A 16,471-nucleotide genomic window follows, 5' to 3' on the forward strand; every position below is an offset into this window, starting at 1 on the left:
GTATCATCAGTATAAAGGTGGCAGCCTTTCTATTTAACCCAAGACTTTGAGAAGTCAGAAAGGCTTTGATTTCTGTGCAAAGCTGGTGAAGACTATTGTTTATGTGTGACTATAAAGGAAAAAGCACCCCACGCAGGGGCTGATCAAATTCACAATGAAGCTGAGTCTGCTGCAGGGGTAAGAGCAGCTTCATGGCTGCTAAACAAAAATGGTCTTACCTCAGGCATTAATTGTATTAACTTTTCTGGTTTACCTTCCCTACCTTTCTATTGGTGACTAAAGAAATTCCATTTTGTGATCTTTAAGTTTGGACCTGCAGCTATAAACTTAAGACTAGTTTAATATCCAGACTAGAATGTTTTCTGAGCATAGAAATTTATGAGCATACTATTGTCACAGCTGAAACTGCTGCTAATACCTGTCTATTTTTACAGGTTGTTACTAATAGGGATATTAACCTCTGAAATATGGACCCAAGAGAGGCCAGGTAATACTGTTGCAGCTGCTTTCACATAATAACTTCCAGGTTTTTTCATAAATGATACCTATGTTTGTGTTGTTAAACTTTTGTGACAGTCGTATTTGAATGGTTTTCTGAGAAACTGCAAATACATGGGTGTCTACTGGTAACTGCTCATGGTCACTGTTTAGGTTTATTTACCATCATATTAAGCAAATGCTTCTACCTTTCCTCACTCTGGTAACAAGAGTTCTAGGACTGTCTGCCCTAATCACTACAGATGCTGTATCAGCATGTTAACATTTACTGAATGATAGTGGTAACTAAATACTGAAGATCATAGTAAAAAAAACTGGAAGAGGTTTTCTCTGTCTTGGTGCAATTATAGCTTTGGCTGAATCAAATTAGTATGGCAGAGTACAGTCATGTTTGCCATCATTGGTCTGATGTTCTCTCATATGAACATCTCTGGCATGGAAGTTGCACCTCTGGTTAACTTAAGGGTATAGTGCTGAACTCTCCAGGAGAAAGGATCCTCTCAGCCTTTAAAATGCACAGTTACTATAAAAGGTCTAGTTGGTACTAGCTCACTGTGCTGTACAAACTTCTGTTTGAAACATATCCCAGTTCATTAGAAATATATGTCAAATGAAAAGTCTTTTCTTGTCCTACATTTAGAGCAGCTTGTACCTGCTTCCTGACTTTAAGAAGTTTGGCAGCCATAGCCTGCTTTTTGCTGTGGTATAGCTTGAGACTTGAGCTTCTCAAGCTATTCTCTTTGCTCCTGTGTGGCCTTTTCACAGCATGAGCCAGCTAGCTTCTGGTGCTCGGGTAGGTAAAGAGAGTAAGTTGATGGGTAGCTGATGTGGCTGCTCCCTGCCCGACTTGCCTTATGACTCCTTTTGTGAACAGGTGTGTATGGGTTTTTTAGCTGGGGGGGGGGCTGTGAGGTTTTTCTGATTTTGCTCCCTGCCCGACTTGCCTTATGACTCCTTTTGTGAACAGGTGTGTATGGGTTTTTTAGCTGGGGGGGGGGCTGTGAGGTTTTTCTGATTTAGGAGCTGAGATTTTTATTTTCATGAGGATGGGAGGGCTTTCATATTCTATTTTATTCCATTTAAGGTGTTCACTTTAGGGCAGCCAATGTAGTAGTTTTTTGACCCTGTTCCAAAATCTTGTTTCCTTGTCTGGCTGTGGCAGGTAGCATTGCCAGCTAATCAGACACAGTTACTACTGGACTACAGATTTCAGGGCTGGCTTTTCTCCTAGAAGCATTGCTGTTTTGTTTTGTTTTTAAAAGAAACCGAAACCTCTAATACCTCCTGACCAGAGATGCTGCAATATGGCTTTCACAACACTGACTTCATAAAGCAATCTGGGAAGTAACAGATTTTTGTTTGTGTGTTACCATTAGTCCCCTATTTACGAGCCTTTCAATATGTTCAACACAGGATCTGTGAGTTCAGAGTGCTTGGGGAACCTTTTGCGTATAACACTGAGTGCAGAATACTTTGAGGACAAATACTTATCTTTTTCAGTCGTTGGTAAGTTGATATGTTGGTATAGAAGAACTTGTTAAGGAATTTCACATGGTGAAATGTTTAAAATTCTCTGATGTTCTCCTATAGTAAGGTCATAGAGCTTAGTAGGTTGGACCTCATTGTAAGCAAAGCCAAATGCTCCCTTTTTTGTCTGTATAACCTATCCTGTAGACTTGTGTCATAACAATATCAAGTCTAATCATGGCTATCTTTCGCCTGGGTTTGAAATGCATGTAATAGTTTCTAGACATGATAATGCTGGTGGATTTCTCACCTGGTAAAAACATTCCCCAGTAATAGCAGAAACTGTTCTGAAAATTTGCTAGTTGAAGCTGGCACTACATTTGTTCTAGTGGTTTTCCACCTTCTTTGCTCATAGCTAAGGGACTTGGTGGAGGCATTGAAATACTTAATGAAGTTTAAGAAAAACTAGCTGGGCCCTCTGACTATGGGCTTAGTAGCTAACAGGTGGTGCATTCAAGCAAAAAGCACCACAGAGTGCCCCGGAGAGGCTGAGAGAGATAACTTTGAGGCTATAAACATCATCAGGAATAAGATTATATGCATAAAGTGTAAACTCAGCCTTGAACTAGTTCTTTGTGCTAGTTTGCTGTCTAAGTAGATATAGTCTACGGTGTCCATAACATAACATCAATCTTTCTAGAACATTAAACTTGTGAAAAACCCCACTTAATACATCTACTTTGTTCAGGCACCTTCATCCATACATAAAGACACTCTGCAACTGGAACATGTACAGCTTGAAAGTATAAAAATACTAATTTTTGAAGGAAAAATCCCTAAAACACAAAACTTAAAAACACAAGGACAATTTTGTAGCCTAAAAATATCCAAGCTAAGCTTGAGTGTGTTCATCCTTGTAAGACTCCTGAAGTGACTCTGGCCAGGCAGGCATCAGGGAGAATCATGGGCTGTTCAGACTCCTGATGTTGCTAAGGCTGTCATCAACTGTCAGTCCTGACAACTTTGACACAGATGACCTAACTGAATGTTCTTTGCTTACTGGTGTTTTTGCCTTTTTAGGATTTAATCTTTCCATGGTTGGTTTTTTATCTCCAGTTCTTGAGCTGCTAGTGTTCCCTGTCCCAGTCTGTCTGTAACTGCACTTTTCTTGCTTTCTATAGAGTTTGTTACAGCTCTCTTTCACTGCTTCTCAGTTGAGCCCAAGGTGTGCAACTGGGCCCTGTTATTGGAACAGAACCAGCTGAACCCTGGGGCAAGGGCAGGTCATTCAGTTGTGGAGCAGGAGTTATAATGATTAATACCACTCTTCACAAATTGCCTATAGATCAATCTGGCATAGCCTGGGAGTTAGATGAAGCCATGGCATCCCAGTGTGGCTACGCAGTAACTTCCAATGGTTGGAGTGACATTGAGTTTCATGCTTCTGCACTAAGCTGCCATTCTCGTTTAGAGGTAAGCCTGTTTATAGGCATTTTGACTGAAGTGGTGTTTTATACAGCCTTTATTACAAAGACAATGACATTGACATGTCAGTTAATACCTATCAATGTCTTGAACATCGATTAGCAGAAAGTGGTTTAATTCTCCCCAAATGTATCCAGATCTGAGAACATGTCATGGTGTTGACACTTGAATGGCCTACACATGAAGCAGCATGTCACATGTGCCCTTGAAAGGCAACTCTTTTCCGTTGGATAAGAATTGAGAATTCTGTCTGGAACTGTGTTGCACTCTGCTTAGTATCTGGGACACATTAGTGTAAAAGCTCAAAAGCTTTGACTACTTATGTTGATTCCTCACTGCTATTATGTCATAAAACACAAGATCAGCTATGTTTCAGAGAGAATTTTCTTGTCCAGTTCTGGGACTATGTAAAAGGTTGAAGCTATTCCCCAAAGTATTTATGTTGCTATGTAGCTATACACATATGTGCATATAGCCTGTATAGTAGAAAGCAATAATGTTCCAGCATTGAGATTTTCTTCTGTGCAGGGGCTGGTGGATGTAATTTACTTTTAGGTCACAGGGATAGATGATGCCTAACTAGGGAAAAATCACTCTAACCAGCAAGTATTCCCTGTGTCCATGCAGAAAGATGTGTTCACAGTAACTGTACAAATCAAAGCATCTCATACTCCTGATATGAAAAATGCTACAACTTGTTTGAGAAGTGCGAGTTGCTATTATGATCCATGGAGTCCAAGAGAGTTAGTGTGTGAAAATAACTACATGGAGGTAAGTACTGGAAGTACTTAATGGAAGATACTTCAAGTTAAGGAGGTAAGTACTGGAAGATGCTCTTTGAAGCTGATTAGATTCAAGGAATGTGTATTGGAAACAGAGTTTGAACGCCCTGCCATGAACACCTCATGCTGCGCATTCACTAGTGTATTTTGAATTTAGCGATGCATTTGTTATGCTTCTATAGCCTACTTGTCGGCATTAATAGCCTATAAAGTTGTGAATGGTATTTAAAATGTTGAGCTAATGGGTTGAACTCACTGAACATTGCCTCTACAAATCTTATTTGAGATAACACAAATATAGAAGTTTTCCTACTGAATTTGCTGGAGAGAAATGCAGAGAGGGGAAAAAGGACTCCTTTTGGAAGAGGACACGGGAGTCAAGGACAAATTCCTGGACTTAACTGGAAGTAGAAATAGGAAGATAGGCAAAAAATACAGTTGAAATCAAGTGGGCTATAGATAAGGCACTGTGCATGGTGGCAACTTATGCCATAATTTTTTACTTGGCAAGCATGCCTCTAGGAAATGCTAGTTTCCCATGAAAAAGACTTGTAGGGTGTTGAATACAAGGAAACAAGTTCCATCAACAAACTCCATACAGAGGCTTTTTCCCTTCAGGTTTCTGTCAGGAGGGCGGTCCCACAGACTGTAAAAGACTTTATTCAAGATGAACCCGCGGATCGGACTCTTGACTTTCCAGAGGTAAAAATACAGGTTTTCTTCCTGGAAAGAAATAGTACTGCAGAATCATACATCTATGCCAGCACAGTACAGGATATCCCTTCAAAAAGCACTTAAGTAGGAAGAACAGAATTTCTGTATCAAGTGGGTTTAGTACAGAGATTTTTGTTAGAAATGCAGACAGCTGTAGGCCATGTCTTTGAGGAAAGAATGGAAACCAGTTTCTCAAAGAGCCTAGAAATCTTCCCCAGGCAAGAGACTGTGCAACAAAAAACATCTCTAAGACCCCATAGCCCTGGAGTGAACTGTGATAGGCTTTTTTCTTCTTGGACCCTGTATTTGCAATGTAGTGGTGCAGTTATGCTCTGATGCGCTTAATATGAAAAGGTTTCTGTTTAAACTGTTGATTAATTTCTCTGGGTAGGCAAAAGCAGGAGAAGCCTCAATATGGCAAATAGTGTTTCATCAGCCAGAAGAAAAAAAGGCTCTGCTCTTGAGTGATGCTTGGAGTGCAGGCTATGGGTTCAACATCACAGACACCAGGGTTCTGCTGCGAATACCATACACTGCTGTGCAAATTCAGCTGGTTGAGGTTGGTGTGCTTGTTCCAGCCCAGCAGGGTGCAAGGCTGCATGTGTCTAACCAGATCTCTTCCTACAGGATCAAGGAATTACCTTTTCTGCAGTGAGATCAAGTACATTTTACAAACAGCAATGGGTGATCCTGATGGTGGATACTGCTGTGGCATGTCCTGTAGGTGAGAAATGTGATACCTCACTCCAATGCTTAAATGTATGGGGATTGACTTACAACTGGAGTAATGAGCTTTCATATCTTGTTCCTAAGATGGTGTGGACTACATTAACAAAACAATCATCTGGACTGTTCCAAAATACATTCAACTGCTTTCTGCTGGAGCAACTAGCTTTAAGGATGTTCTTGTTGAAGCTGGTGTGGATCTACACAAACTCTCTGCCAAGGAAATGGCTTCCAGGAAATATGTGTTATTGAATGATTTAAAAGTAATTACAATGAAGATACCAATAGGTGCAGAAGGTGGTTATTACAAGGTTAGTGACTTATGTTAGGTGCCAGGCAATAGACTTTCTGTTTAATTTTATGTGCATCTGGGAAGGAATAATTCTTCATCCCGTTCCTTTCAAGCAGATGGAAGTGAGGGAATGAAGTAAGGATATATTAAAAATTTGAAAAGCCCTGACTAAAGATAGCTCTTGTAAGCACCACTTCGAAGAATTTATTTTCTTGCAAGCACAGATGGACAGAATTCTACACAGAACTATCAATTTGTCTCCTTAAGTTAACACAGAGCTTTTGCTATTTAGCCCTGATGCTGTTCTCCTTGAAGACAGTCCTAACAGGACTGTAAAGCATGTATGGTTTTGATTATATTTCACACAGACCATTTAAGAAAATGGTGAGAACTCATTTGTCCACCAGATTGTATGATATTGGGATGGACTGAGCCTATACATCTAAATCTAGTTGCTTAGGGTGAATTGAATCCTGGTTGTAACAACCGAACTTCAAAGGAATTTGCCAGAGGAGCCCTTTCTCTGGTGAAATAGTCCCCTGCTGCTTTGGAACTTGGAAGTGAGGGATCATTTTCCAGAGGAATTCTTCTGAGTATTTGGAGATAATCTAAAGTCATAGGGATATAGCAAGTGCCACTTTAGAGCTCATGATTCCTGAGCTGAGAAGCACAATTGTTTGGAGTTGACCTTGAGATCATAGAATGATTTGGGTTGGAAGGGACCTTTAAAGATCATCTAGTCCCAAACCCCCTGACATGGGTAGAGACACCTTCCACTACATCAGGTTGCTCAAAGTCCCTTCCAGCCTGGCCTTGAACACTTCCAAGAAGGAGAAATTCATAACTTTTCTGGGCAACCTGTTCCAGAGTTTGGCAACACCCACAGTAAAGATGCTGCAATATAAATTTAATATAAAATTCTATTATACTAAAGCATGTTGGTTTGCAATTCTAGACTTCTGTGAACAGTGGGCAGCATGGGGCAAAATATATCATCAATGTATTCTTGGAACATCAGTGGGAAGATAACAAATGGGGACTGACCAAATATACTATCATCAAGGAAATAGAAACACCTTTTGAACAAGTAGAACTTGCCATCATCAACAGTAAGTAGATTAACATTGACTTTACTGAAAGTTTTGGTACTGTGAAGAGCTTGTTATTGTGATCCTTTTCAGACTCAAATCTGAGTGCAAGGCTAATGAATGTGACAGTGGGAACATTCTTCCTGGATGTGGAGCTTGTGAACTTAACCATTGAGGGGGCAGCTGTTCCTCTACCTGAAGCTGTTCAGCATGGGTATCTAACATACGAGATCAGATATGCTAATAGAAGCAAAGCCTACATAATACAAGTCCCATTTGATGCACCAACCATAAAGAAAGAGGTGTGTACGAAGACACTGCAGCATATTGTGGTATAGAAATGACGATATTACTTGGTGACTTTTATTTCTAAATATTTTCCTAGTACCTGAGAGCAGACATGAGAGCATATACTTTAAATGTCACGCTTGCATTCATAACCCATTCACCGAGTGAGTCCTTCACTGTGCCAGTCGTAACAGTGTCAGCTGTTAAAGATGCAGGTAAACTAGTGGAACTTGGGGAAAAACCAATCTGGCTGCAACTAACCTGGCTGGGAACTTGGCTGTTAACTGGGCTAACTTCGGCCAGGGAATCCTGCCAGTCCTAAATAGCCCTATGTAATGTGTGGCAGCCAGCATGGTGGATGACTCTTGACTGTATTCACAGTTCTGCCCAGTGCAAGAGGATTTTGTGATGGGAGGAACCTTCATCTCGTTATCACTCATGGGAATGTGGACCGAAACTGGTTACCCTTCATCTCAGACTGGCACCTCACCCCAGAGGCTGCGCAAAAGTACAAGTACAGCCTGAGGGACAATGGCACTCACTTAGCAATCTCTGTCCCTTTCCTTTCTTCCCACGTGAACTATGAGGTAAGGATGCCAGCATATAGCAATTAAAAGGCATGCTCTAGCTGTGAGGTATGAACATGATACTCTATGTCCTTGAAAGTGAAACAGAACTTCCCTTTCAGGTAGGCTTCAAAGGATTAATGGAAGACTGTTTTCTGCCTTTTGGAAAAAAAAAATTTAATTTCATTTGGTTGGTGATGGCAGAAGTGGGCAAGAAAATTCTGAAAGCTCTCCAAGGCAGAGCTATCTTTAATGACAACTGTATATCCAATAGAGTTTGTACTGGACTCTGTTTCAAAATGACTGAAAAACTCATTGTGTGAGATTCTAGATTTAAACAAATATCAATTATGGATTTGACTTTGATCAAGCACCTTTACCTCTAGCTTGTGATAACCTGCCCCTTAGTTTTTGAATGCTTCAGCTGAACAGTGTGTCTTTATTCTCTTGTTTAACCTGTGATTTGTCATCTCTAGGATTTTAATACCTCTGGAATAAAGGCTTCATTCCACATAACCTTGAGGGATGGCATCACCTGGGCTAACAGGAGGAACTTCTCAATTTCCTGCATATTTTCACCTTCAGAGCTAATACGTAATAACATTTTGGGGATTAGCTGTTAATGTTTTTTGAGTTGCATAACTAGGTCACACAAGTTCATGCAGTTTGAAGTGTTTCTAGAATTTATACTGATGTGATACTCATTTGTCAGACTTCCTACAAAGTAATATGCTACAAGGCAAGCTGAATTACAGTCAGGAGTGGCTATCCTGGCTAGTACAGGAGGTGGGAAACTCTACCCTCACATCTCCAAAATAACGAAGGTTTTAAAGAGGGTTTTTGTGGTTATTTTTTGAGGGGATTTTTTGCTTATTTTTTTTCTGGTGGGGGAGGGAACAGCATATAAATTAGGCATCCTAAAGTACTCATCAGTATTGAATGTACTGAATATCTTGGCTTTAAAAATCCTTTTGGGACAAGTGAGAGTTCCTAGAAGGAAAAAAGTGTAATCACCAGCTTTGTCCACGTAGTGCATACTCTACTGGTATTTAGCCTGAAGAAAATCAGGCCTTAGTACTGAAGAGAGTCTTGCTCAAAACTTTATCTTTGAGCTGCCAAAAAACTTGCCAGCAAATCCATGAAGAACATCTTTGTTGTGCTAGGCTACCAAAAAAAAGAGGAGCTTGAGTCCTGATTTGCATGAAAATGTATTTTCTTCTTTTAGAGTGCCTGCCCAATGGTACTGTGGTTATCACCACAGTAAAGCTGGGATATGCAGACCTGGACACCAGCCTGCTTGTCTTGAGGGACAGAAGGTGCAAACCCAGTCTAGTGACAGAGAAGACTGCAACCTTCAAGTTCAATGTGAACACTTGTGGAACAACTAGAAAGGTAAGGGCTTAGTCACGTGAAGTTTACTCTGCACTGAGGTAGGGTTATCACTAGAACTGACAGAGGTTCAGGTTGAGCAGAAGCTGCAAGAATGTCACAGCTGACTTAAATAGTATATCTACACCTTTTCTGGGGATACTGAATTCAGTAGGGCAGAAGTATGTATTTGGTAAAAACAGTTTTCAAGGTCAGAGGTACTTTCTGAAACCAACCTTCAGTTTGACACCGCTGAATTCTTTACTGATGCACTTGAATGTGAGTTTATGCTGTTGAGATACTCATAGGCTTTGCGGAAGCTGGTTAGGTGTTGCTATTGACTACCTGGCCCAAGACTACAGTGGGTCCTGTTCTGGCCACCTATGCACTGCATAAATAGAACACAGATAAAATAATAAAGGGGTCAGATCATGGTCAAACTGCTCTCACCACAAATGCATCTTGCTTTTCCCCGCAAGTGTTGCATCTCAAGCTATACATCAATTCTGCCAACAGAAACAACTGATCTCTTTCTCAGGGCCAGTGAACTCCCTTTCTGAGGTGTTACATCATATTCAAGGTATTGTTAGCTAATAAACTGTCTCTTCTTTACTATGGTATAGCTGTCAGCTTTAGTTCAGTAGGCATAGGGCTGTTGGCTGGTAATTTCTGACCATTCCGAAGTGCACTCTGCTCAGTGCAACCTGCTAGTCAAGTGTAGGGCTGGAGATATTAAGTTAAAATCAAACTCTAATGTAACTGTCCTGTTTGTGACAATATATTTTTCAGTTCAACAGCACAACTATGACATATGAAAATGATGTACTCTATTTCAGACCTGGCAATAATACACCAGTATACCAGTAAGTGTCATTCCCTAGAAGGCTGACCAAGGTATTTTGGCTTCTAAAAATCTAATGCTAAACCTCTTGCCTCAGACTGAGATTTGTATGCTGGTATGCAGTCAAGCAGACTCTTGATGTCCACTATCAATCCAAGAAGATCCCACCACCCAGCATTAAGCCAGGATTTGGTTCTCTTGCTCTTTCACTGAAGCTTTTTAAAGGTAACTTTTATGATTAGACTCCACAGAATCACTGAACGGTTGAGGTTGGAAGGGATGTCTGAAGGTGATCTTGCCCATCCACTTTGCTGAAGCAGCACCAATTAGAACAGGCTGTCCAGGACTACATCCATATGAATTTTTAATATCTCCAAGGATGAAGTAGAAACCTCTTTAAGGCCTGTAACAGAGGTTTTCCATTCCAGAATGTAACATAAATAGTCAAGTATTTCTAGTGGATCAGACCTACTATCACTGACGTGTGTTTTTCCTACTTGATCTGGAAATGCTAGAAGTTTGCTGAAGCGTAGTGGATGTGATGGTAGCTCCTCTCTCATATCAACTCCCTAAGTTTTGCTAAGCAGAGTTAGCACTGACTGAACTTGTAATCTGTATTAAAGAAGGAAGCTGCATGGAATACTCCTGTAAAAATTATGTCTATTCTAGCAGAAAGGGCTAACTGAAGCCAAACTCTCACCCTGACTAGACTGGCCCTGATGATTTCTCTTAGTACTTCTCCTGTCTCCCAGTACCTTTATAGAGAAAGTGAGCTTATTACTTCAATGGGTTTTTGTAGAAAGAAGATTGTTTCACATCTGGATCCTTAAGGCCAAGGAATAAGATCAAATCTTGGCTTTCATTGCCAATTCTTACTTTCATGTCATCCTATCCCCTGTTTGTTGACACTCATACACTCTTCCAGAGTTTAGTATTACTGTGCCAGAGTAAATGGTGGTGGAAAGAAGAGTGAAGCAGAAATTTTGCAAATACTTACTCAGAAAAAAAAAAACTGTATCATCAATGCTCTCTTCTAGAGAAATCCTATTCAGAACCCTACCAAGAATCAGAATATCCTGTGGTAAAATACCTGAGGGAGGCACTGTATTTTGAAGTTGAACTGCTTCAGCCTAAAGATGCAAGACTGGAACTAAACCTGGATGACTGTTGGGCTACAAACTCTGGAAGCCAGGACAGCCTTTCACGATGGCCCATCCTTATAAATGGGTAAAGATGGCTTCCCTCCTGTACTTAGTAGCTGTTCAGCACAAGGCACTTTCCCTTAGATGGGAGGAAAGGGGAAGAGGACAGAAGTCAGCTTAGAAGCATTGTTTTGTCCTGATGGGCAATTGCTATTAGGCTGTGGAGTGCACGTTGGTTGTCAGCACAGCGGCTATACCTTCTTTAAGGTGGCAGCAGGTCATGGGGTGGCCAGAAGTGCTTCTAGCTAATAGTTTCAAGCTAGAAAGAATGAATAATAAGCAACCCTGACTATGATCAAAGACAGGGATCATGAGCAGGAGAGGCTCTATGCTCTTATGGCCCAAGGAAATAGGAAGCTCTTATGTATTTCACCTCCTTGCTTTGTTTAAAGAACTGGCTGAAGCAATGAAGGCTTAGATTAAATACGTTTTCTCACGCTTTCCCAAAAAGGTGTGAAAACAGTGAAGACTTCTACAGAACTGTCTTCCACGAAGTTAACTATAGCCTCAGAGTAAAATTTCCTCAGCATCTAAAAAGATTTGAAGTGATGATGTTCACCTTTGTACAAGGCACAACTCTGTTACAAGAGCAGGTGAGATGTCTCCACAGTCTGTCAGCTGTCCAAATATGTGAGTCTGGAGCCGTGCATGCAGCAACTGCTGTGTAAGGTCTCAGCTGGCCAGGTGCTGTGTGGAGCTGTTAGCCATCTCCTTGAAGGTATGATGACAAGAGTAGTAAATAAACTGAATGCTGCTAAGTGGCTTTATCTCCTTTGGGGTCAGTACAGATAATGGATGCTTGCCAAATAAAACTCCCCTATACGTAATATAAACATTCTTGTCTTGTAGCTCTATTTCCACTGCAGTGTGGTGATTTGCAGCACTATGCAACAACCTTCAGGCTCTCTTTGTCCAAGGAGATGCAGTTCTGGGAAACACAAACTTGGTAAGAAAACAGGCTTTTCTGAATCTTTGCTCAACAGTATGGCACGTGCTGTCATGAGCTGCGTCAAATGACAGACTCCTAATCCTAGTGTGTGCTGTATAGAAAATTAAAAGCTGAATTATCTCACTAGACCGCACTACAGAACCACAATCACATGGCCAAGCGTCATCTGGAGCGGTGCTTGTTAGGAAGGAAAACAACTAGCAGAGGTCAGACTCAATCTTAAATTACACTACTGAAATATGACGTGTACTCCTGTTGTAATGTAACAGACTTCTGCATGCCTCTCTTCTCAGGAAGTTGCTGTTACGTGGCCTAAGCAAGGACAGCCTGTCCAGACTTAGAGTGAAGCCATCTCCAAAGTGTCTACTGGGAAAGTGCATTGATGATGCCTACTGAGAAAAGGGTCAGCTAACCAGTATGGGCATATCTTTGTCTTTAAATTATTGTTTTGCTCACTTGTTTCCTCTACAATGTCAAACTTAGTTTTGTGTGTGAATTGTATCTGACCTAATCTGCTCAGCTAGCATCCAAATCTTGTCTGGTCACTTTGCAGCTGGAAGCATCTGTTCCGGGCAAGGGGTGGAAGGTGACAACAGGTGTTAAGTCAACTGTAAATCACTTTGAGCTTTTTAAAGCTTCAGTATGACCAAAGGATTGCAAGGAGCTTAGTGTCAGTAGGAGAAAAATTTTTGAAGTGAGATGGAAATATGCTTGATCTTGTAGTGGCTGTTGATAGGAAAGCTGTAAGTTGTGGATCTTGCAGGAGTGTGAGTCTGCAATATCAACTTGACTTCCTGAGGTGGGGGGACGTTACTCACAGGTAGCATCAGTGACTGCTCAGCTGTCAACCTAAATACAAAAACCAGCTTTTAGCAAAGACTTGCAGTAGCAGTAATGGTAATACAGCAGCTCTATCCACAAAGGGTTAAGGATTCTTCCTTGGTAGAGAATGTGATCCTTAGGAATGTCTTTCAGGTTATCCTGTCTTTTGTAGGAGGAAAACTTCTTAGTTTTCCCTCTGCATCTGAACAGTGACATGAAAACAGTTCAGATACAATATTGTATTCTGTTCTAAGGAAAGCTATTGCTTAGCATGAACAAATACCCTTTAAGGCTAAAGACACAATAATAGATGTCTACTTTTTACCTTTATATTACACAGAATAATATTACAGAGAATTTCTGTGAAGGCTGTTTTGTGACTCTTTGCACTTCATGAAACAGCAACGTCTTTTTAAGAGTGTAGCTGTTGCTACAATACCTGTACAAAGATCCCACTAAACAATTTGTATTAACAGTCAGTCTTGCCTGTCTTTCAGCTCCCTCCTAAGCATGTCTATAGTAGATGTCTTTTACTGTCATTTCTGGAAAAATCTTTATGGGCTTCATGATGAGGGACGTGTCAAGTCCCTAGCTGTGCATCAAGGCTGTTTTCCGATAAAGGAGGCTCCTGTGATAAAGGAGTCTTACTTTGTTACTCCTGTGGTAGGTCAAGACTAAAGCCATGGAGCTCTGATACTGAGGATTGAGATGTAATCTGACAGCACGGTAATAAAAGGAAAATGAAGAATGCATAAGCCTGACAGCAGACTTGACAAGTCAGTGACTTCATCTGTAGTGCTTTCACCTACGTTAACCCAGTGGGTTAAGTACTAGCTATTCCTCAGTCTGCAGGCACATCTAGTGAGAAATCAAAGGACACACCCATAATATGCTGCCAGGGTTTTGCACCTACCGAAAGAGGAGTATGGGTACTTTAGGCGGTATGGTGACTTTCCTGTGTCTGACATCATGCTGACCATCTACCAAAAAATGACTTATACAGTGTTTGACACTGCTCTACCAGCACAGCTTAGGCTGCCTTGGGTAGCCTGAGCCACCTTCCTTCCTTTGCAGCTGTGACAGAGGAAAATGTAGCAACTAGGGACTGGTATGAGAACCAAACGTGAGGTTGGGCAGCCGATTTCAGAACTGTTAACTCAATCTTAGCAGTAGCTTCCTGGGTTTCTGATTCCTTTCTTCAAACCAAGACTTGAGGAGAACATCGTTTAGGAATAGAAATCTGGTATTTACAATCATATTCAAGGCACCTTTGTTCCTTAAGGTTAGCAAAGATATTGATACTCTTTATCTGTTGATGAGGATTTAATAGTTGCTGAGAAGCAAGATCGTGCATAGGTAAACTGTGGCTCTACTCCCCAGTTCTTTTATAAGCTCTGTTTAGTGCCATTTCCAAAGTGAGAAATTTTAATAGATAAGATCTTTTTGATGTTTGGGCAAAGTCAAGGGGATTCTCCTCCATAGTTGGACTAGGATTTACAGAAAGTTTTTCCAACAGCATGAGACACACAATCCATTAGAATATCAGTAAAAATATTTTAAAGACATTACAGTAATAATCTCTCTACTTCAGATGTACCTGTTTATACAAAAATTCAGGAATTGCCTTCCTGGTTATAAATATATATAAGAAAGGAAAGAAAAAATCCTGTTCAAGTGTTGTATCGACACCTCTTTACCTTTTAAGTGGATATTTATGACCACATGCTTTCCCCCCAGTATTCAGGATGTTATTTTTATATCCCTGTTAACACAAGTTAAAAGCAGATCCATCTTCTTTGTTTATGATTAATGTCTTCTGCAATTTCAACGGGTGAATGATAAAAGTCTAAGGGAAAAGAGAAGTCTAGTGTTATTTGTTTTTATAGGAAAATAGAAACAATAACAGAAGTGTACTGCAGACAGTTATCTCCATTTCAAATAAATGGCAGTAAGTCAATGGTACAAGTAGCCCCAGTATATTCAGTTACTGATAGAGGTGCAGGGCTCTCATTTTTGCTATAGTCTATGTTCAATGACATGGATAGCGTTCTAAAACTCTGTACTGCTTCGGTGATTTAAAGCAGCAACCATTTACTATTAATAGTGGAAAAATTAAGAAAACTGACACACTTTCTTGCCCAATTAATTTTCTCTTATTGTATATTGCTTTTATTGCTTTGCTCTTGGTTTTAAATCTCAATGTTTTCAGTAGGAGTAAATACTATGCACATATATCCAGAGGAAAATATGTTCTGAGTGATCTACTGATTTGGGAAACTTTTTGTTCAAGTTTTAGCTTCTGTCACAAGTCTATTTGAGTCTTCATCTAGTCACTGTCATACAATTTATGCTTTCATTTTCACATGTGAGCCCAGAACACCTAAACACAGTGTTAGCTAGATTCCCAAATCCCAGACAGGCATGTGGTGTGAAAGAAATGCTTTTTAACACATACACTGAACCAGTCTCCTTACAGTAGTTGGTGTAGTGATAAGGGAGCAAGCCTGGACTCTTCTTGCTGTGTAAAGAAGTAAAAACTTGGGCTTGATGAGGGAAGGGGTTCAGATGGACCCAACTTCTATAGCTCATTAAAACCAAGCTGCCTTATTGGGAGCCAGGACTGCTCTTTACAACTGAGTTTCCCACCTGTTAAATGCTTTAATAGCATTTGTGGTTGTGTGGCAAATAAGCTGGGGAATAAAAGTAAGAAAGATATCAGTTCCCTAGAAGCTGGTGTGTATGTATGCTATTGTGGGGTGTTTTTTTTTTTCTTGTAGCTGGAGGGATGGCTCTGGCATCCTATCCCTAGGCTGAGAGGTTCTGGAGCTATAGCAGCTACCAGCGAAGCAGCCCTTCCAAGGAACTGGCTGAAGCCCTTTCCCAGGAGGCTTTCTTCCCCCTAAGCACACCTATGTGCAGCCCAAATGTGTAACCATAAAACCTCTTGGCACCTATGTGGTGCTCCTCAGAGTAGAATTTCAAAGAACTCTGTGTGTGCAGGCGGGTGGCCCCAGGCTCCCCTCTGTGGCTCACAGTAAGGGCTTTCCTGGGGAGCTGATCACATGATCCTTTAACCTTTAGGGACTTTTCTCTCTGAAATACTTACTCTTCCCAGCAAGAGTGAATTTGGTCTCCCCATCATCTTCAGGGTGTTTGTCCAGGTAATACTGCTGCTAACAGACAACATACTTCTGCATCTTTTCTATAGGGTGGGCTTGTTCTCATGCTTGCTCTCATGTTGCTAGCAACAACTCCTCCCTCTAAGCAGCACCAACTCATGGTGCCAAAGGAGTTAACTCGTATAAAACCCATTATATGTAACTGCCTGCTCTGCCCTGCCTTGTTCTTCCCTTAAAGGGGGTTGGATGACTGGGCTCTCTGGC

At 40.8% G+C, this 16,471-nt stretch overlaps 1 protein-coding gene across 1 annotated transcript; it reads left to right on the top strand.

The window, feature by feature from the left end:
* Positions 1-1,874: 1,874 nt before the first annotated feature.
* Positions 1,875-12,582, top strand: LOC104501760 (the record flags this gene model as incomplete). The annotated part of the gene is made up of 19 exons (XM_010145627.1): positions 1,875-2,004; positions 3,311-3,438; positions 4,078-4,221; positions 4,851-4,934; positions 5,338-5,505; positions 5,574-5,670; positions 5,760-5,983; positions 6,920-7,073; positions 7,146-7,354; positions 7,438-7,555; positions 7,722-7,927; positions 8,383-8,500; positions 9,132-9,298; positions 10,064-10,137; positions 10,213-10,340; positions 11,153-11,342; positions 11,769-11,910; positions 12,167-12,263; positions 12,560-12,582. Coding segments are annotated over 19 exons (2,601 nt in total), but the record flags the coding sequence as incomplete, so codon positions are not given.
* Positions 12,583-16,471: the final 3,889 nt, after the last annotated feature.

Source organism: Buceros rhinoceros, unplaced genomic scaffold, assembly GCF_000710305.1.
Source record: "Buceros rhinoceros silvestris isolate BGI_N320 unplaced genomic scaffold, ASM71030v1 scaffold531, whole genome shotgun sequence".
Taxonomy (NCBI): domain Eukaryota; kingdom Metazoa; phylum Chordata; class Aves; order Bucerotiformes; family Bucerotidae; genus Buceros; species Buceros rhinoceros.